Source organism: Ctenopharyngodon idella, chromosome 13, assembly GCF_019924925.1.
Source record: "Ctenopharyngodon idella isolate HZGC_01 chromosome 13, HZGC01, whole genome shotgun sequence".
In the NCBI taxonomy this organism is placed as follows: Eukaryota; Metazoa; Chordata; class Actinopteri; order Cypriniformes; family Xenocyprididae; genus Ctenopharyngodon; species Ctenopharyngodon idella.
This window is the reverse complement of record NC_067232.1, coordinates 31,853,697-31,868,119: the sequence shown is the minus strand read 5'-3', so window position 1 is coordinate 31,868,119 and position 14,423 is coordinate 31,853,697. Positions and strand designations below refer to the sequence as shown.

At 38.0% G+C, this 14,423-nt stretch overlaps 1 protein-coding gene across 6 annotated transcripts in view; it reads left to right on the top strand.

The window, feature by feature from the left end:
- The window catches only part of dst (dystonin), a 197,254-nt gene that overhangs the window by 170,236 nt on the left and 12,595 nt on the right, over positions 1-14,423 (top strand). For all 6 annotated transcript variants that reach the window (XM_051916336.1, XM_051916339.1, XM_051916338.1 and 3 more), the window contains 13 exons: positions 283-402; positions 2,443-2,612; positions 3,645-3,804; positions 6,306-6,500; positions 6,704-6,832; positions 7,775-7,918; positions 9,820-10,008; positions 10,108-10,237; positions 10,623-10,786; positions 11,227-11,389; positions 11,464-11,618; positions 11,728-11,802; positions 14,359-14,376. In XM_051916336.1, the coding sequence (XP_051772296.1) occupies positions 283-402; positions 2,443-2,612; positions 3,645-3,804; positions 6,306-6,500; positions 6,704-6,832; positions 7,775-7,918; positions 9,820-10,008; positions 10,108-10,237; positions 10,623-10,786; positions 11,227-11,389; positions 11,464-11,618; positions 11,728-11,802; positions 14,359-14,376 (1,812 nt within the window). The remainder of the gene's footprint in view (positions 1-282; positions 403-2,442; positions 2,613-3,644; positions 3,805-6,305; positions 6,501-6,703; positions 6,833-7,774; positions 7,919-9,819; positions 10,009-10,107; positions 10,238-10,622; positions 10,787-11,226; positions 11,390-11,463; positions 11,619-11,727; positions 11,803-14,358; positions 14,377-14,423) is intronic.

The following is a 14,423-nucleotide window of genomic DNA, read 5'->3' as shown; positions in this document are numbered from 1 at the left end:
AACACAGACACTTTTGGAATTGCTGCCAAATGTGCATCTAATAAAAACTGAGCGGAAGGGGGTGAATATATATGCAATCAACTGTAATTGATTCTGAGCAAACTTGTTGGGCATGAAAGAATATTTTGTTGTTCAGCATGAAAAAAGCTAAATGAAATCCTCTGTGGTTCAATGAAGCAACTGTATGTCATTTGGATCTGATCTACAGTAAGCTGGGAAAAGAAAACACTGTAATATACTGCTTACTACACAAATGGATTCTCGTGCTCTTGTCTTTTGCAGTTCCATGAGACCTGGAACAAACTGATGGAGTGGCTGGAAGAGTCAGAGAGAGCGCTGGACTCTGAGTTGGAGATCGCTAATGATCCAGACAAGATCAAGACACAGTTAACCCAGCACAAGGTGACTGACACCAGTCCATAACCCAGTGTTTACTTCTTGCGTTTTCAATGATCCGATCACTAGTGGTCAGTCTAGATGCATTTCCACCTGGGCCCAGTTAGATAAACACAGCCACTGTTAAAACTAGTTAAGAACGAGTCTGGCCAACTAGCAGAACCGTGCCATAGAACAATCTATGTTTTTATGTAACTGACTTAAAAAGTTATGACCAGTCTTAAAAAAACTTTACTTGTAAACTTGTACGACTGTACTAAGCAGTTTATGCAGGCGGCCTCTGGTAGTACAGGGTTAGTTCATCCAAAAATGAAATTCTGTCATCATTTACTGGAGGGACAGAAATCTCTCAGATTTCATAAAAAATATCTTCACTTGTGTTTCGAAAGTCTAATGGGTTTGGAATAGGGCTGTCAAAATTAACACATTAACACATGTGATTCATTATTTTCTCAGTTTAACACGTTAAAATATTTTACACAGTTAACGCAGCATCTGTTTTTTTTCTGTCATTCTTTAGCGTTTCATTGTATTACGCTCTTGTTCATGCAAATGCTTTTAAACCATTCAAGCGCGACAAGACACAGTAGAGAACGCAGTGCGGTACTGGCACACTGTCTGTGAATCCCCTGTCTGTGTGACAGAAACACAACTCATGCGCACAGAAAGCCGCTTCAGACAGTGCGCAATGAGCCACATTAAGTTCTCTTTCGCACTTGAACGGACAAAAGCACACAAAATTATGCCAAAATGCCCATTTGTCAAGTATCCTAGTAAGCACAAACTTAAATCAGTTAAATAAAGTTTTAAAAAGTCAAGAGTTGTGAGAAAATAGGATGTATAAGATCTGCGTCATATGTGTCAGCTCTTAAAGTGCTCTTAACTGAATAACTTTTGTAGCTTTAATAAAAATGAATCTATATTTAAATTATAATAAATAACTTGATTCAATTTCTGGATATTTCCTACATGTAAGATCGAATGTTTAAAATATACTGTTGTTATGTTTTTTCTACATTAATTTGGAGATTAAATGTGAAATTATTACAATATGAAAAAAATTTAAAAACTTTAATGTTAGGTGTGATTAATCACAATTAAATACAGAAAAATGTGCGATTTAAAAAAAAATAAAAAAAATTATCGATAGACAGCACTAGTTTGGAACGACATTAGAGTAAATGACAGAATTTTCATTGTTTTTCAACATGCAATCCAAATGCGTCTCCTGTGAAAGCTTGTGTTCTGATTTCTTCAAGACACTGCCCTCTTATCTTGTCACACTCTACATCACTTTCACGGGAGCAAACATTAAATGAACAAACCCATTTTATGCAGCTCATTGAATTTTCTCATTTTATGAGAAAATTCATCAAATAAAACCCCCTGTATTTACACTGGTATTTATCACGGACCACTTGTGATTCAGTCACAAAAAAAAAAAAAAGGGAAAAAAAAGATATTTTTGCCAGGTGTAAAGGGGGTCATACAGACTTCCTGTTCACACCATTAGCTACTATATTTTTATCCCCCATCTGTGTATGTGGAGCATCTGACGCGCTGGTTAATGGAGAGTGTGAATCACAGTACCAGGTGTTTCTTCACTCACTGAATGAGGGTCATAAGAAGTGTCATCCTGTTATACTCCTGTATAATTCAATCCCCCACATTTTGTAAATATCCATGATATTTCGAAGAGGTTTACATGATATTTTAGTGGTTTAAAGAGGTCCACCTTTTCATGACACACAATGCCAAATAATGGAAGTAAATACACTGAGCATGTTTGATGTTTCTCAAATTGCTTTAAAACTGAAGTCAGTCTCCACCATTAGTGATTTTAAAGCAGGATAAGAGTGGGTGGAGGATTGTGTGACCGTAGTGCTGTAATTAACAGCTCAGCAGTACCTCAGAAGTTCTGATGAGTCAGTCACAAATACAAATGGCAGGATCTGATGACATCAGGCTTCCCATAAGGCCTCACAGGATGACGTGTGCCCTTGAGCTACAGTTGAATGACCTCACGCCTCTGTTTGTCTTGTGTAGGAGTTCCAGAAAGCACTGGGCAGCAAACATTCAGTGTATGACACCACCAGTCGCACAGGACGAGCTTTGAAGGACAAGACCTCCTTGCAAGATGACAACCAGAAACTGGACGACATGCTCAGTGAGCTCAGGGACAAATGGGACACAGTCTGCGGGAAATCTGTCGAGAGGTACATGGATTTCAGGCAAACATGTTCTGGTTACATTTATCGCCCCTCCGCTATTAAAGAATCCATATTATGCACTTTTACAAAGTCTTGATTTTGTTTTTGGGCTCTACTTGAACAGGTTTTCATGCTTGAATGTTCATATTCTCCATTGTTGCAGCTCCTCTCTTCCCAGTCTGTCAGTAACGCTCTGTTTAGTTCCTGTCTTTATGAAGCCCCTCCTTCTAAAAAGCACAATGTGCTCTGATTGGTCGGCTGGAGCAGTGTGTTGTGATTGGCCAAGTGCTTCGAGTGTGTTTGGGAAATGTCCCGCCCCTTACCATAGCCACCAGTTTCAATACACTACTAACTAACTCAACCAGGCCCCGCCCCTTTATTCTGCGTATGAATTATTTAAATGAGGAATATTGTGAAGAAAACTCAAGACTACAATGGAGGCATTTCAGGGAGTTCAGAAACACTGACACTGATATAGAGAAGAACTTTAAGGACTCATGCTCAAACAGCAACATTACACACTAAAGAAAGATGAACATGTGAAAAAGCATAATAGGTCCAAAAAAAAAAAAAAAAGCATATATTTTGCATTATCAAAATTAAGCCTGTTTTGGGATAATTTGGGGTATTTTATGGCAATATTGCACATTTGCACCCAAACTATAATGTCCAGAAATTTGACATTTTATGTATTTTTTGTAATTCCATTATTCTTAATAGTGATTCTCTTTATTGTTATGCATTTAAAAAATAATAATAATAATTTAAAATTTAAAATGAAATTTAAATCCTTATACATCCATACCATCCAACCCTACCATACATCCATAAAATAATTTTTCACATTAAAGGTGACATCAGAACACCTACAGTAAAATACATATTTTCCTTTATGCATTTATATCAATTGAAACCTAAAATCTTAATGTTGAGTAAACAGTAGTTAATGTCAACTACCTGTGCATCATTGGTGATCAGACTGAAGGATATGTGTTCACAACTGTGTATTTGACACTGTATGGGCTATGTTTTCTACAGGCAGAACAAGTTGGAGGAGGCTCTGCTGTTCTCAGGTCAGTTCACAGACGCACTGCAGGCTCTCATCGACTGGCTGTATAAAGTGGAACCACAGCTAGCAGAAGATCAGCCCGTTCACGGGGACATAGACCTCGTCTTGAACCTCATCGACAGCCATAAGGTAGTTTACACAACCTGCTTCTTCATTACTGAACTGAAGGACATGATATTAAAGAAATTAATTAATTAATAATTAAGTAAATTGATACAAAAATCTAAAGTAATGATATATATTATTACACAATATATTATTATTTGATTGTTTTGGCTTTACTAAATAGCATGTCATTAGATTAGTTTTATAATTCTTCCTTATCTTGCAAGGAAGCGTTAAAGGGTTTGTTAAAACAATATTAAATATTCAATGTTATGTGATGAACAGATTTAATTTAGGCTTTTATTTACATATGCATATTGATCAATACACATACATAGAGCTCATCAAATACACTGTAACGTGACACTGCTGAACAAACCTCACCTAAAATACAGTGCAAATCTAGATAAAAATAATAATATTATAATACAGTAAAGACAAAAATGAATAAGGCATACCCTAGGATATACTGTACCTTGGTGGGTACAGCACATGATTATGACACAAAAGAGGGCAGTATGACATCCAATCTGACCCATGCAATGTTCCCTCTCTCTCTCTCTCTCTCTCTCTCTCTCTGTGTGTGTGTGTGTGTGTGTGTGTTTGTACTCGTACATCTATCTTTGTGACGAGCGGTTTGAGTTTTAGACCATCATAATGAGGACAAAGAGAGTAAAGTAAGGACATTTTGGCCAGTCTCAACTTTCTTAAACCCCTTTAAACGCCTATTTGAGGGTCAAGACTTGGTTTTTGGGATAAGGTTATAATTAGGTCAAGGATAGGTTTAGGGTAAGGGTTCGGGTTCGGGTGTTTGTGTGTGCTTTTTTCAAGCATTGAGCAACTTTCTTAAAATATCCATCCCTGTTTTCAGCCTCTTAGTTCTGTATTTGGAGTTTATGGCAAGAATAAAATATAATTATGCTGTATTATCATCAGAGGGAGTGTAATATGACAGAACCCACTGGTTTCAATTAGAGGTGACAGGAGTCTTGGCAAGCCCAAACTCAATCACATCTTCAGAACAGTTATCAGAGCACACTTGAGCTGATGACCTCATTCATGATCATAATTAAGGCCTTAGCCTGAGAAAATGGTCACCAGCAATTTTCTGACTATGTTTGGTGCTGTTTACGCCTGATTTCTGTTGATGCAATCTAGAGCTGAAAAAAATCCAGCTTTTTTGACAACATTCTATAAATATCGCAACATTTTTGTAGCCTTGAGACAAGGAAGGATCACCTAAAGTGATCCATATTTCATACACCACATCATCAAAGTCACAGAGCCAACATACTGTGATGTATTTGTAATGATCAATGCTAATGGGAAGTCATGGCTTGCATAATTAAAACCTGGTGCTGACGTGACTGCTGTTATGTGCAAATGTCATAAAAGCCTGACTGTTAATAAAGTTAGGAGTGTGTTTGATATCCGAGGATGAGAAGCTCTTAATATGTCCCTACTGTGATGACATCAGAGGTGGACATGGGCCCTGGCATGGCATAGACATCAGAGACATGCTCTCAGTGCAAAGGCTGCTACAAAATCAGTTTCGCCAAATTCTAGTACAGCATCTCATGTACTGTGATTGTAATCCCATAATGCAGTGTGACCAGCTCTGTAAAACAATCCCCACAACATGTGGACAGAAGGTTGATTTTAAATTTGATTCATTAAGTACTGACAAGTATTAATATATTTCTTAAATAAGCAGTTTTATTTAAATCTAATTACGTTTTATTCTTAATAGAGTATCACATTTGCATGAGGAGTGCTATTTGTTTGATGAATATGTTGAATATGAAGTTGCTGCCTGTGTAAACTAGTGAAGCACCAAAATTATTATTTTTTACCAAAACAGAAATTAAAGTTATTTAGCCGAACACCAAAACTAAAAAAGATGTTTAATAATTAGTTAATTAATCAAATTTATTTAATAATCAACTCTGAAATAATCGCAGAGGTGTACAGAAACATTTAAATTGCACAAGGCAGTTTTTATATAAACGTTTTAATAATATTTGGCTACGTTCACACTGTCAGTTTTTGGGATTGACAGCCGCAGTTACTTAGATCCGTGGTTGAAACACTGATTGATTGATTACGTGAGACATATACTGTATCTTTCAACATTCTTTCTGATGTTCATTCATGTTTATTTTGTGCTATAACTAGTAGTAAAGAGGAAGAGATGATCGGTTCACATGCTGCTTGAACTGAGATGCTATAGCAGTCTGTCACCACACATTAAAGAGAGTCAAAATGACATTTATTGATTGAATTTCATTTTAAAATATGAATTTTGTCAATGACTTTGAACCTCCAAAACTGAAATTTCAACGATTTCGGTTCCATCTGAAACTGAAAATTCTTGGCCGATTATTTTCGGTTGCCAAAATTTCAGAGGATCACTAATGTAAACCATTCCAAACCGCTCATTTACGAGGTTGTGGGCTCATGTGTAGGCAGCTTAAAATTGGATTGGTTGAATGTTTTTATCAAACATGTGTCCATGTGCACTACAGGTGTTCCAGAAAGAGTTGGGCAAGAGGACTGGCAGCGTGCAGGCTTTGAAGCGTTCGGCCCGTGAGCTTATTGAGAACAGCCATGATGACTCGTCCTGGGTCAAAGTTCAGATGCAAGAGCTGAGTACTCGCTGGGAGACGGTGTGTAGCCTTTCTGTGTCCAAACAGACACGGCTTGAGCAGGCTCTGTGTCAGGTAAGACCAGCTGTCATGCTGCCAAATGTGACACTGAAACAGGGTCATATCCTGAAAACATCATGTGGTTTTAAAGACATTTTTCCACACTCTTTCTGACCCTTCAATTTAAACGAGCTACTGCGGCTTCTATGTAAATGATCTCTGTTATAATTGTCTAACATTATTCCATTTAAAGAACATTTAAAAATCCTGTTCCTCAGGCTGAGGAGTTCCACTCCACCGTTCATATTTTACTGGAGTGGCTTGCCGAGGCGGAGCAGAGCCTTCGGTTTCACGGTGCCCTGCCTGACGATGAAGAAGCCCTCCGCGCTCTCATTGAACAGCACAAGGCAAGTTTCCCACAACAAGGACAAAGAATTCACATTAAGTGTGATTTTACCTTCTAAAACCTCTCAATGACATTAGTGTATCAGTATTTACTGGCAACAGTATACACAAAAAAATGCAATTTTATCTGTTCTACATTACAACATTGTGTTTAAATGCAAGTGTGAGCCAGAGGGATCAGAATCTTTCCAAGACAGAACGTGTATCTGTGTTTTCCACAACTTTGACATTCTTTTTTTATTAGCTCTAATAATGTGAAGCCGGCTCATTTTGACAGTCTATCTACATGTCCAACTGAGTAACAAAAGCCATACATGGCTTCAAATCTTTATTAACTACTGCTTGCCAGGAAAGAGTTCAACCCATATTTCCTTGTAGTGTGATCTCATATTCACAATCGAAAATAGTTTGATCCCCAAGACATTATTCATGTCCACAGTTCGAGGAGCGATGATGGGGTTTCTCTTCATGTAAAAAACGCCAATTACTAACGAATAGCGTTTGATGGTGACATTAGCAGAATAATGTACAGTCAGTACAACGTATATCTGCTTTGTATCGGGGTCCTGATCACCTCCTCCAAGTTTATTTTGACTGGGGTTTATAATAGCTGACTGTACATTAGCCTTTACTTTTTTTGTTTTGCTTACTGACAAATACAATTTAAAAATCCCTTTTTCCTCATAAGTAGTCTTGTAGGCGTCACTGGCAGCGTAGACAATTTAGTTGAATTATGTAATTAGATTATAATGGAAGCAATCTAGTTTTGCAATTTCATTGTGGTCAATGTCTGAACTTTAACCGGTCATGGCGAACCAGATGCATCTCACACATCCTGAGGAATTATTCATGTGCTTAGATCATGAAGCAATAGTGGTGGTTGATGGGTTTCTCTTTGTGTAACTATGACCACTTACTAATGGAAGAACTTTTGATATATGCAGGACTTTATGAAGAACCTGGAGGAGAAAAGACTGGCCCTGAATAAAGCCACCAGCATGGGAGAGGCCATTCTGTCCATCTGCCACCCCGACTCCATCACCACCATCAAACACTGGAACACCATCATTAAAGCGCGGTTTGAGGAGGTTTGTCTTTTTCTACTAGTTTTCACTGAATCATTCCGATACATTTGATGAGAAGCATCATTTTTATTTAAATAAAAGTGGATAATAGAGAGTATCGAGTCTGGCCAAGAACCGATTTATAATAGTCCTTTACAATTGTTGCTTGTCAGACTGTATGAACATGATCCTCGCTGTAAGCCATGTCACACTGCAGGATCTCAGTTGTGGGATCAACCAGGCAAGACTGGTTAAAAACGGATGCATGCAAGAAGATTTTACATCATCAGTCCCTGACACGTTCAGTGACTGTAAGCTGCATTTACATGCGGGATTGAAATGGTGTTTAGCAAACAAAAACAATCTCTTGCGTTAATTTTGATCATGGCTTGTCTTGAATAGAAAAAAGAAAAAAATGAAGATGATGTGTGAGGAGCAAGTGGTGGTTTGTTGTTGTTTCACTTATCGGTCATCAGGATCTGTGCTGCTATTGGTTTTTGATTTGACGGTCGTCGTAGAAGAAGCCACACTTGCAGGACTGTGCCTCAAAACTTCTGACACTGGCAGAATTTTATCAGAGGTAAAATTTGATCGCAATGGTCATTAATCGGCTGTCAGCGAACATTAATCGGCTATCAAACTAGCGATCAAAGACTACAGATATTGGCTTAGGATCAGAGGAATCTTTTAGGATTCGCAGAATTTGTCTTAGACAGCCAAATGGTGGCCAAAATCGTACAGTGTGAACCTGGCCTAAGTCAGAAAGAGACCATCTGACTAACAGGTAAAGTGACCAAACGCATTCATTTTGTTGACAGATTTTACCACAATAGTAGAAAAAAATTGGTTGTACAGAAATAACAGACAAACAAATTTATCTGTTTACTTGCAACCTCAACAAAGTGCCTCAAACAAAGCTCTCGAGTGTTTTTATGAGCTTTCGCACCGGTTAGTTATAGGAACCCAGTTATAGGATCTAGCCACAAGGATGGTCCCCCGAGAACTACAGTTTCCCCTAGGGACATTTTCCTGTTTGAATTCGCACCACCAGTAGGAACTCTGAAGTGACGTAAGCCGACTGACAGGCATTCACCAACTGGAGGATGGAGGACGCCGTGATCAGAGCTGTGTTTGTTGTGTGTCGTGGGTTTCATGATAATGGAGATGGAGTGTAGATGTACAAGTTGTGTGATTGAAAGAGCAAAAAGGAGGGCTAACAGACATAATCTCCTACAACAACTTGCAGTGCTATATATCATCGAGGCTGAGGCAAGAACAGAATGTGACAGGTAAATGCCGTTACCATTAGTTATCTGTATGTTAGTTCGTGGAGTAAGTATATGTAAACTGTGAGTTTACACGGCTTTTTAAAAATGGCGGGTGCTGGTATTTTATATGGCGTGCGTTCGGCCAATCAGCGTACACGTGTGTCACTGGTAGTTCCTATTGTGCTGGGTTAGACTCTACTCTGAAGTAGGAGCTGATTTAGTCCCCCTAAAAGGCGTTCCTATAACTAAAATCTTTTCTAATTCCTGCAGTGCAAACACTGTGAAAAAAAGAAACTATGAAAATGTTACTCCAGTGCATAAGCCCCTTTTCAGAGATTTGATACCACTTGCCTGCCACACTTATCTTTATCACTGAATTAAAGACTAGTTCTTCCTCAAAAGTGCTCACTGTATCAACTTGTTACCTTGTAAATACAACACTTCCAGATGGACTTATAAAACTATATTGTTCTCTTATTTCCCAAAGTTGTGTAAAGTCAGCCAATCAGATCTTTCCAGATCATAAAACTACTTTCCAGTTTTGTATGCTACCTCAAATATCTTTGCTGGCAACCAAAATGTTGTAGGTCAGATCCCACAATGGGTGATCCGTAACTGTTAGCTGTCAGTCTAATCAGATTTCCATGTCCATGTCAGGTAACAGCCTGGGCTCGTCAGCACCAGCAGAGACTCTCCAGTGCTCTGGCTGACCTGCTGGCCACTCAAGAACTGCTGGAGAACCTCCTGAACTGGCTCCAGTGGGCTGAGACCACACTCGGCGAGAAAGACAAGGAACCTCTTCCTCAGGAGTTAGAGGAAGTCAAATCGCTCATCGCTGAGCACCAGGTACCTTCAAGAGCTCAGTTTAACGTCATTACAGAAATAGTCAAAGGTTTATTAGTGTGAACTGTAGAAAAAGCTGTTTGTGTCTTTGCTGTGTACAAGACATTCATGGAGGAGATGACCAGAAAACAACCGGATGTGGACAAAATCACCAAAACTCATAAGAGAAAAGCCACAGCAGACCCCCCGGTTCAGTCTCAAATCCCTGTTCTAGACAAAGGACGAACAGTCAGTGAGTACCAGTCTGTTTCAATTTAATTTGGCACAGGCATCACATGGTCTTCACGATAGTCATTAGTATGGAGTGTGCATGCAGCTTAGCTGGACTTTCCTGAACAATACTATTGTTTTAGTATGATCTGAACAGGGTTTGTTTATATTTAGGTTTAGGGGTCAGTGTTGGGGTAAGGATTGAGGTATGAAAATTAGGAGTTGTGTTAAGAGTTTAGAAAAGGGTTTGGTAATACAAAGACCTAGGCTGTGTCCAAAATCGCATGCTTTCACAGTAAATGTAAATGTGTGCCCTTGACTAAATGACTAATTAATGCTAGTCAAAAACAGCATCTGCTTTTGTAATATAGTCCACCAAATATAAGCCATTTGTTTTTGGTCATCAGGAAAGAGATCCCCTACACAAACCATGTACGCCGCAGCATCACAGACACAAATCGAGACTAAGAACCCCAGAGTGAACCTGCTGGTTAGTAAGTGGCAGCAGGTGTGGCTGCTGGCTCTGGACAGGAGGAGGAAGCTCAATGATGCTCTGGACAGACTGGAGGAGGTCAGTCGTACATGCACACCTGACCTCAGATCTGTGGCATAATGTAGTCATCAGGGTCACTGCTGGTCCTTAAAAAGTCTTAAAGTTCAGTTATATAAAATTTAAGGCCCTAAAATGTCTTAAATATCTTAAATGGTATAAAAAAAAGTCTTAATTACCATTTCAGGATATATATCATGCCTGCAAACTCATCACATTTCAGCACAGCTGCGTTGTATGCAGGGTTTACCAGGGTAACCGCTATATTTCTGCTGTTCCATAAGTGCCACTTACTGTCAGAGAGTGAAATTGCATTTTCATTCAGCAGGTGGATTAAAAAGACACTAATGTGCAATTGTAAAAATCTAAACATTTATATGTTGAATTTAAAAACCCTTGCAGATACCCCGAGTAACAGTTATGTGTCAAACTAATGTTTTTTCTTAATCTTCTTCTCTAAGCTGAAAGAGTTTGCCAACTTTGACTTTGACGTATGGAGGAAACGCTACATGCGCTGGATGAACCACAAGAAATCACGTGTCATGGACTTCTTCCGTCGTATTGATAAAGACCAGGATGGCAAAGTCACAAGACAGGAATTCATTGATGGCATTCTGTCCTCAAGTAAGGAAAGATTTCAAACAGTGTCTTCTTTAAGTCTTTGAGGCTTTACCCTCAACACCTCTCTGGTCCTGTAGAGTTTCCCACCAGTCGTCTGGAGATGAGCGCAGTGGCAGATATCTTTGATCGGGACGGTGATGGTTACATCGACTACTATGAGTTTGTGGCTGCTTTACATCCCAACAAAGATGCTTACAAACCTTTAACTGATGCTGACAAAATTGAAGATGAGGTAAACATTACCAGCTTACTTTCTGGAAAGTCCACCTAGTAACTGGAAGTATTACAGATAGCCTTTCATGTAGTCGTTTTCGGTCTGATTTATGACTTCATGTGTTTAGGTGACTCGCCAAGTTGCAAAGTGCAAGTGTCCAAAACGGTTCCAAGTAGAGCAGATTGGCGCCAACAAATATCGGGTAAGTGACCGATTTTTCATGCTTTGATGATGAGTCAAGAAAAAGCTTTATATTTATAAAACTTGATTCAGTATGGAACCCTAGGCCAATACAAATGTAGAAACTGATCATAGTGTCAGTCAACTTAGATTTTCAAAATAAAGAGAAAAAAAAAATTCACAAGACCCCCAAGCAGGGCTCCAGACAAAAAAATTCATTAAGGAGCCATTGGCTCCTATAGGGGGAAAAAACAGGCACCAAATAATTTTTTTAAGAGCTACACAAAAATGAACTTAAAATGTTAAATCACTTACTTTTAGTCATCCTGTTGTATTTATGTCCCCTTTACAGTTTCAGCTTTTTCATCTTGTGACTTTTCTAGGAAATGAATGTCACTATTTTCACTTAATACTATTATAGTTTTTGTTAATATTTTGAATCCGATTAGATTTTTATATCTCCCCGTGATATAAAATATTATATATATATATATATATATATATAAACATTTTTTGTTTTTACGTTTTATTTATTTATTTATTTTAGTTTTTGATGTTTTTAAACATGTCTGTTTAGTTTTTGTATAGATTTTTATTTTAGTATTAACATTTATTTCAAGCAATAAAAAAATATTTTTAATGGTTTTAGTTAACTATAATAACCCCGATGCTAGTAAAATCTTTATATTAAATAATGTGTCAAATAATGTTCTTAGTCCTTCCTTCCTGAGGCTACAACAGTTTACTTTAAATCAAATGAAAATAAATATAAATATATGGAAATAAATATATAAATATATTAAATTTGGTTTGTGTAACCAAATAACAAACAGGGGCAATTGATATACATACTGCTTGACTTTGATTACTTTGAAATACAGCAGGACACTTATTTTGAAATGTCTGTGCTTTACTTTTGCTGCTCATTCAAGTTCAGATGAGGATTAAAAAGTTACATTGCTACAACCATTTACAACACAATATAATATAAATAATATAAAGTAAACTTTGTGATAATTGATCAGCATTAGTTCATAAGCAATCGGTTGACAAATGTGTGCTAATCATTGAATGCGAGCTGCTCTGAAGAATGTGCAACAGCGCCATCTTTTGACTTTAAAACATGCAGCACTCACATTTATTTAATGAAATTAATAATAATCACATTAGGGAGCATCGCGATTTGTTTTTCTATCCACAAAATATAAGATGCCTTAAAATGATCATTTATACTCTTGCTATACTGTTTAATAACCTTACATTTATCTGATGAGCATGAGCGGAGTGGAATAATGAAAGTGATCAGCATGATTGATATTTAAAACGGTAAACACGCGATGCATTGCGTGTGTATCTGCAGTCTGTAGAGCTGGTTTCCCTTTTTGAATGACGAATATAGACGAATTTATATGAAGAAATAGGCAGTTGTCTCCTTAACGCAGGAGCAGAAGAGTGGAACGGTTTGTTCAAATGCAGCTGTTTTGCACCAACGCAGGTGACGCGAGGCAACAACACAGTCGGCTTTCATCAGCTCTAGTTCTTTGGCATCTGTTTGGTGTGTGAAATTTTTCCCTACCTGTTCATATTCCGGCGCTCTAACTCAGTGAAACATTCACACGCAGCATCTCATTTAATTACGTCAACACAGCAAATGATGTGATAGCCTACTTGTCACAGAACATGCAAATAACATGCAAATTTTACAGTCATAACGTGTGAATCTGTATGGTCGCCAATGGCGACCTCAGCAAAAATATCACTCGCAAATTAATATTTTTAGTTGCAAATGCGACCATTTTAGGCGCAGTCTGGAGCCCTGCCAAGACAATCACAGTTCTAAGGTTGTGAAAATAAGTTGATGAACGATATATAAATTGTTAACTAACTGTAATTTTACAACAAAATGATCTAGTTTTCTCAGAAAAACTAGATGTCAAAACAGCAGTTACCTCAATGCTAGAAAAAACCCTTCTTTTATTAGAAGATATGTTGTTTATCTGGTAGTAACAACATAATTGTATGACAACAATATAGTAAAGCTCAGGCGTTGTATCCAAATGAAAATGCCTTTTCCTTGTATCAAAGCCAAAATAAGGAATGTTTTGAGGACAAGATGGAAACATGAAGTCTGGAAAGTTGGCAGTGTTCCTCAGGCCCCTGTTTAACTGCTCCCCTAGACAAGCCTCTGTGCCCCCGACGCTGTTGATGCCAAAGAGAATGACTTCATTACATTTTTATGTGGCATTGCATTTTTCAGTCTCTCAAGTGTGAGGGTTTTCCCCCGGTCCACTTCTCTTCAACACTCCTAATAAACAGGTCCCATGCCGTTTAGTCACGGTCAGCCGTTCTATTACTGCCCGTATCTGAGGGAATAATAAATGTGTCCATAAAAACATAGTTCTTCTGACTGGCTGGAGGCCTGTAACTGTGCCACTCTGGAGACAAGTTGGATAGAACTTTTTTTGTAGTTTTTTTTTTTTTTCCCCTTTTGATTTCAAAATAATTCATTGTACGATGAGAAAGAGTCTGCTGATATTTACTAATGTTTGTCTTTTCATTGTCTTTTCCCCCACATCAGTTCTACCTTGGAAACCAGGTATACATGCATAGTGCTTTTTAAAGATTTGCTGTGCTGCCCTTTTT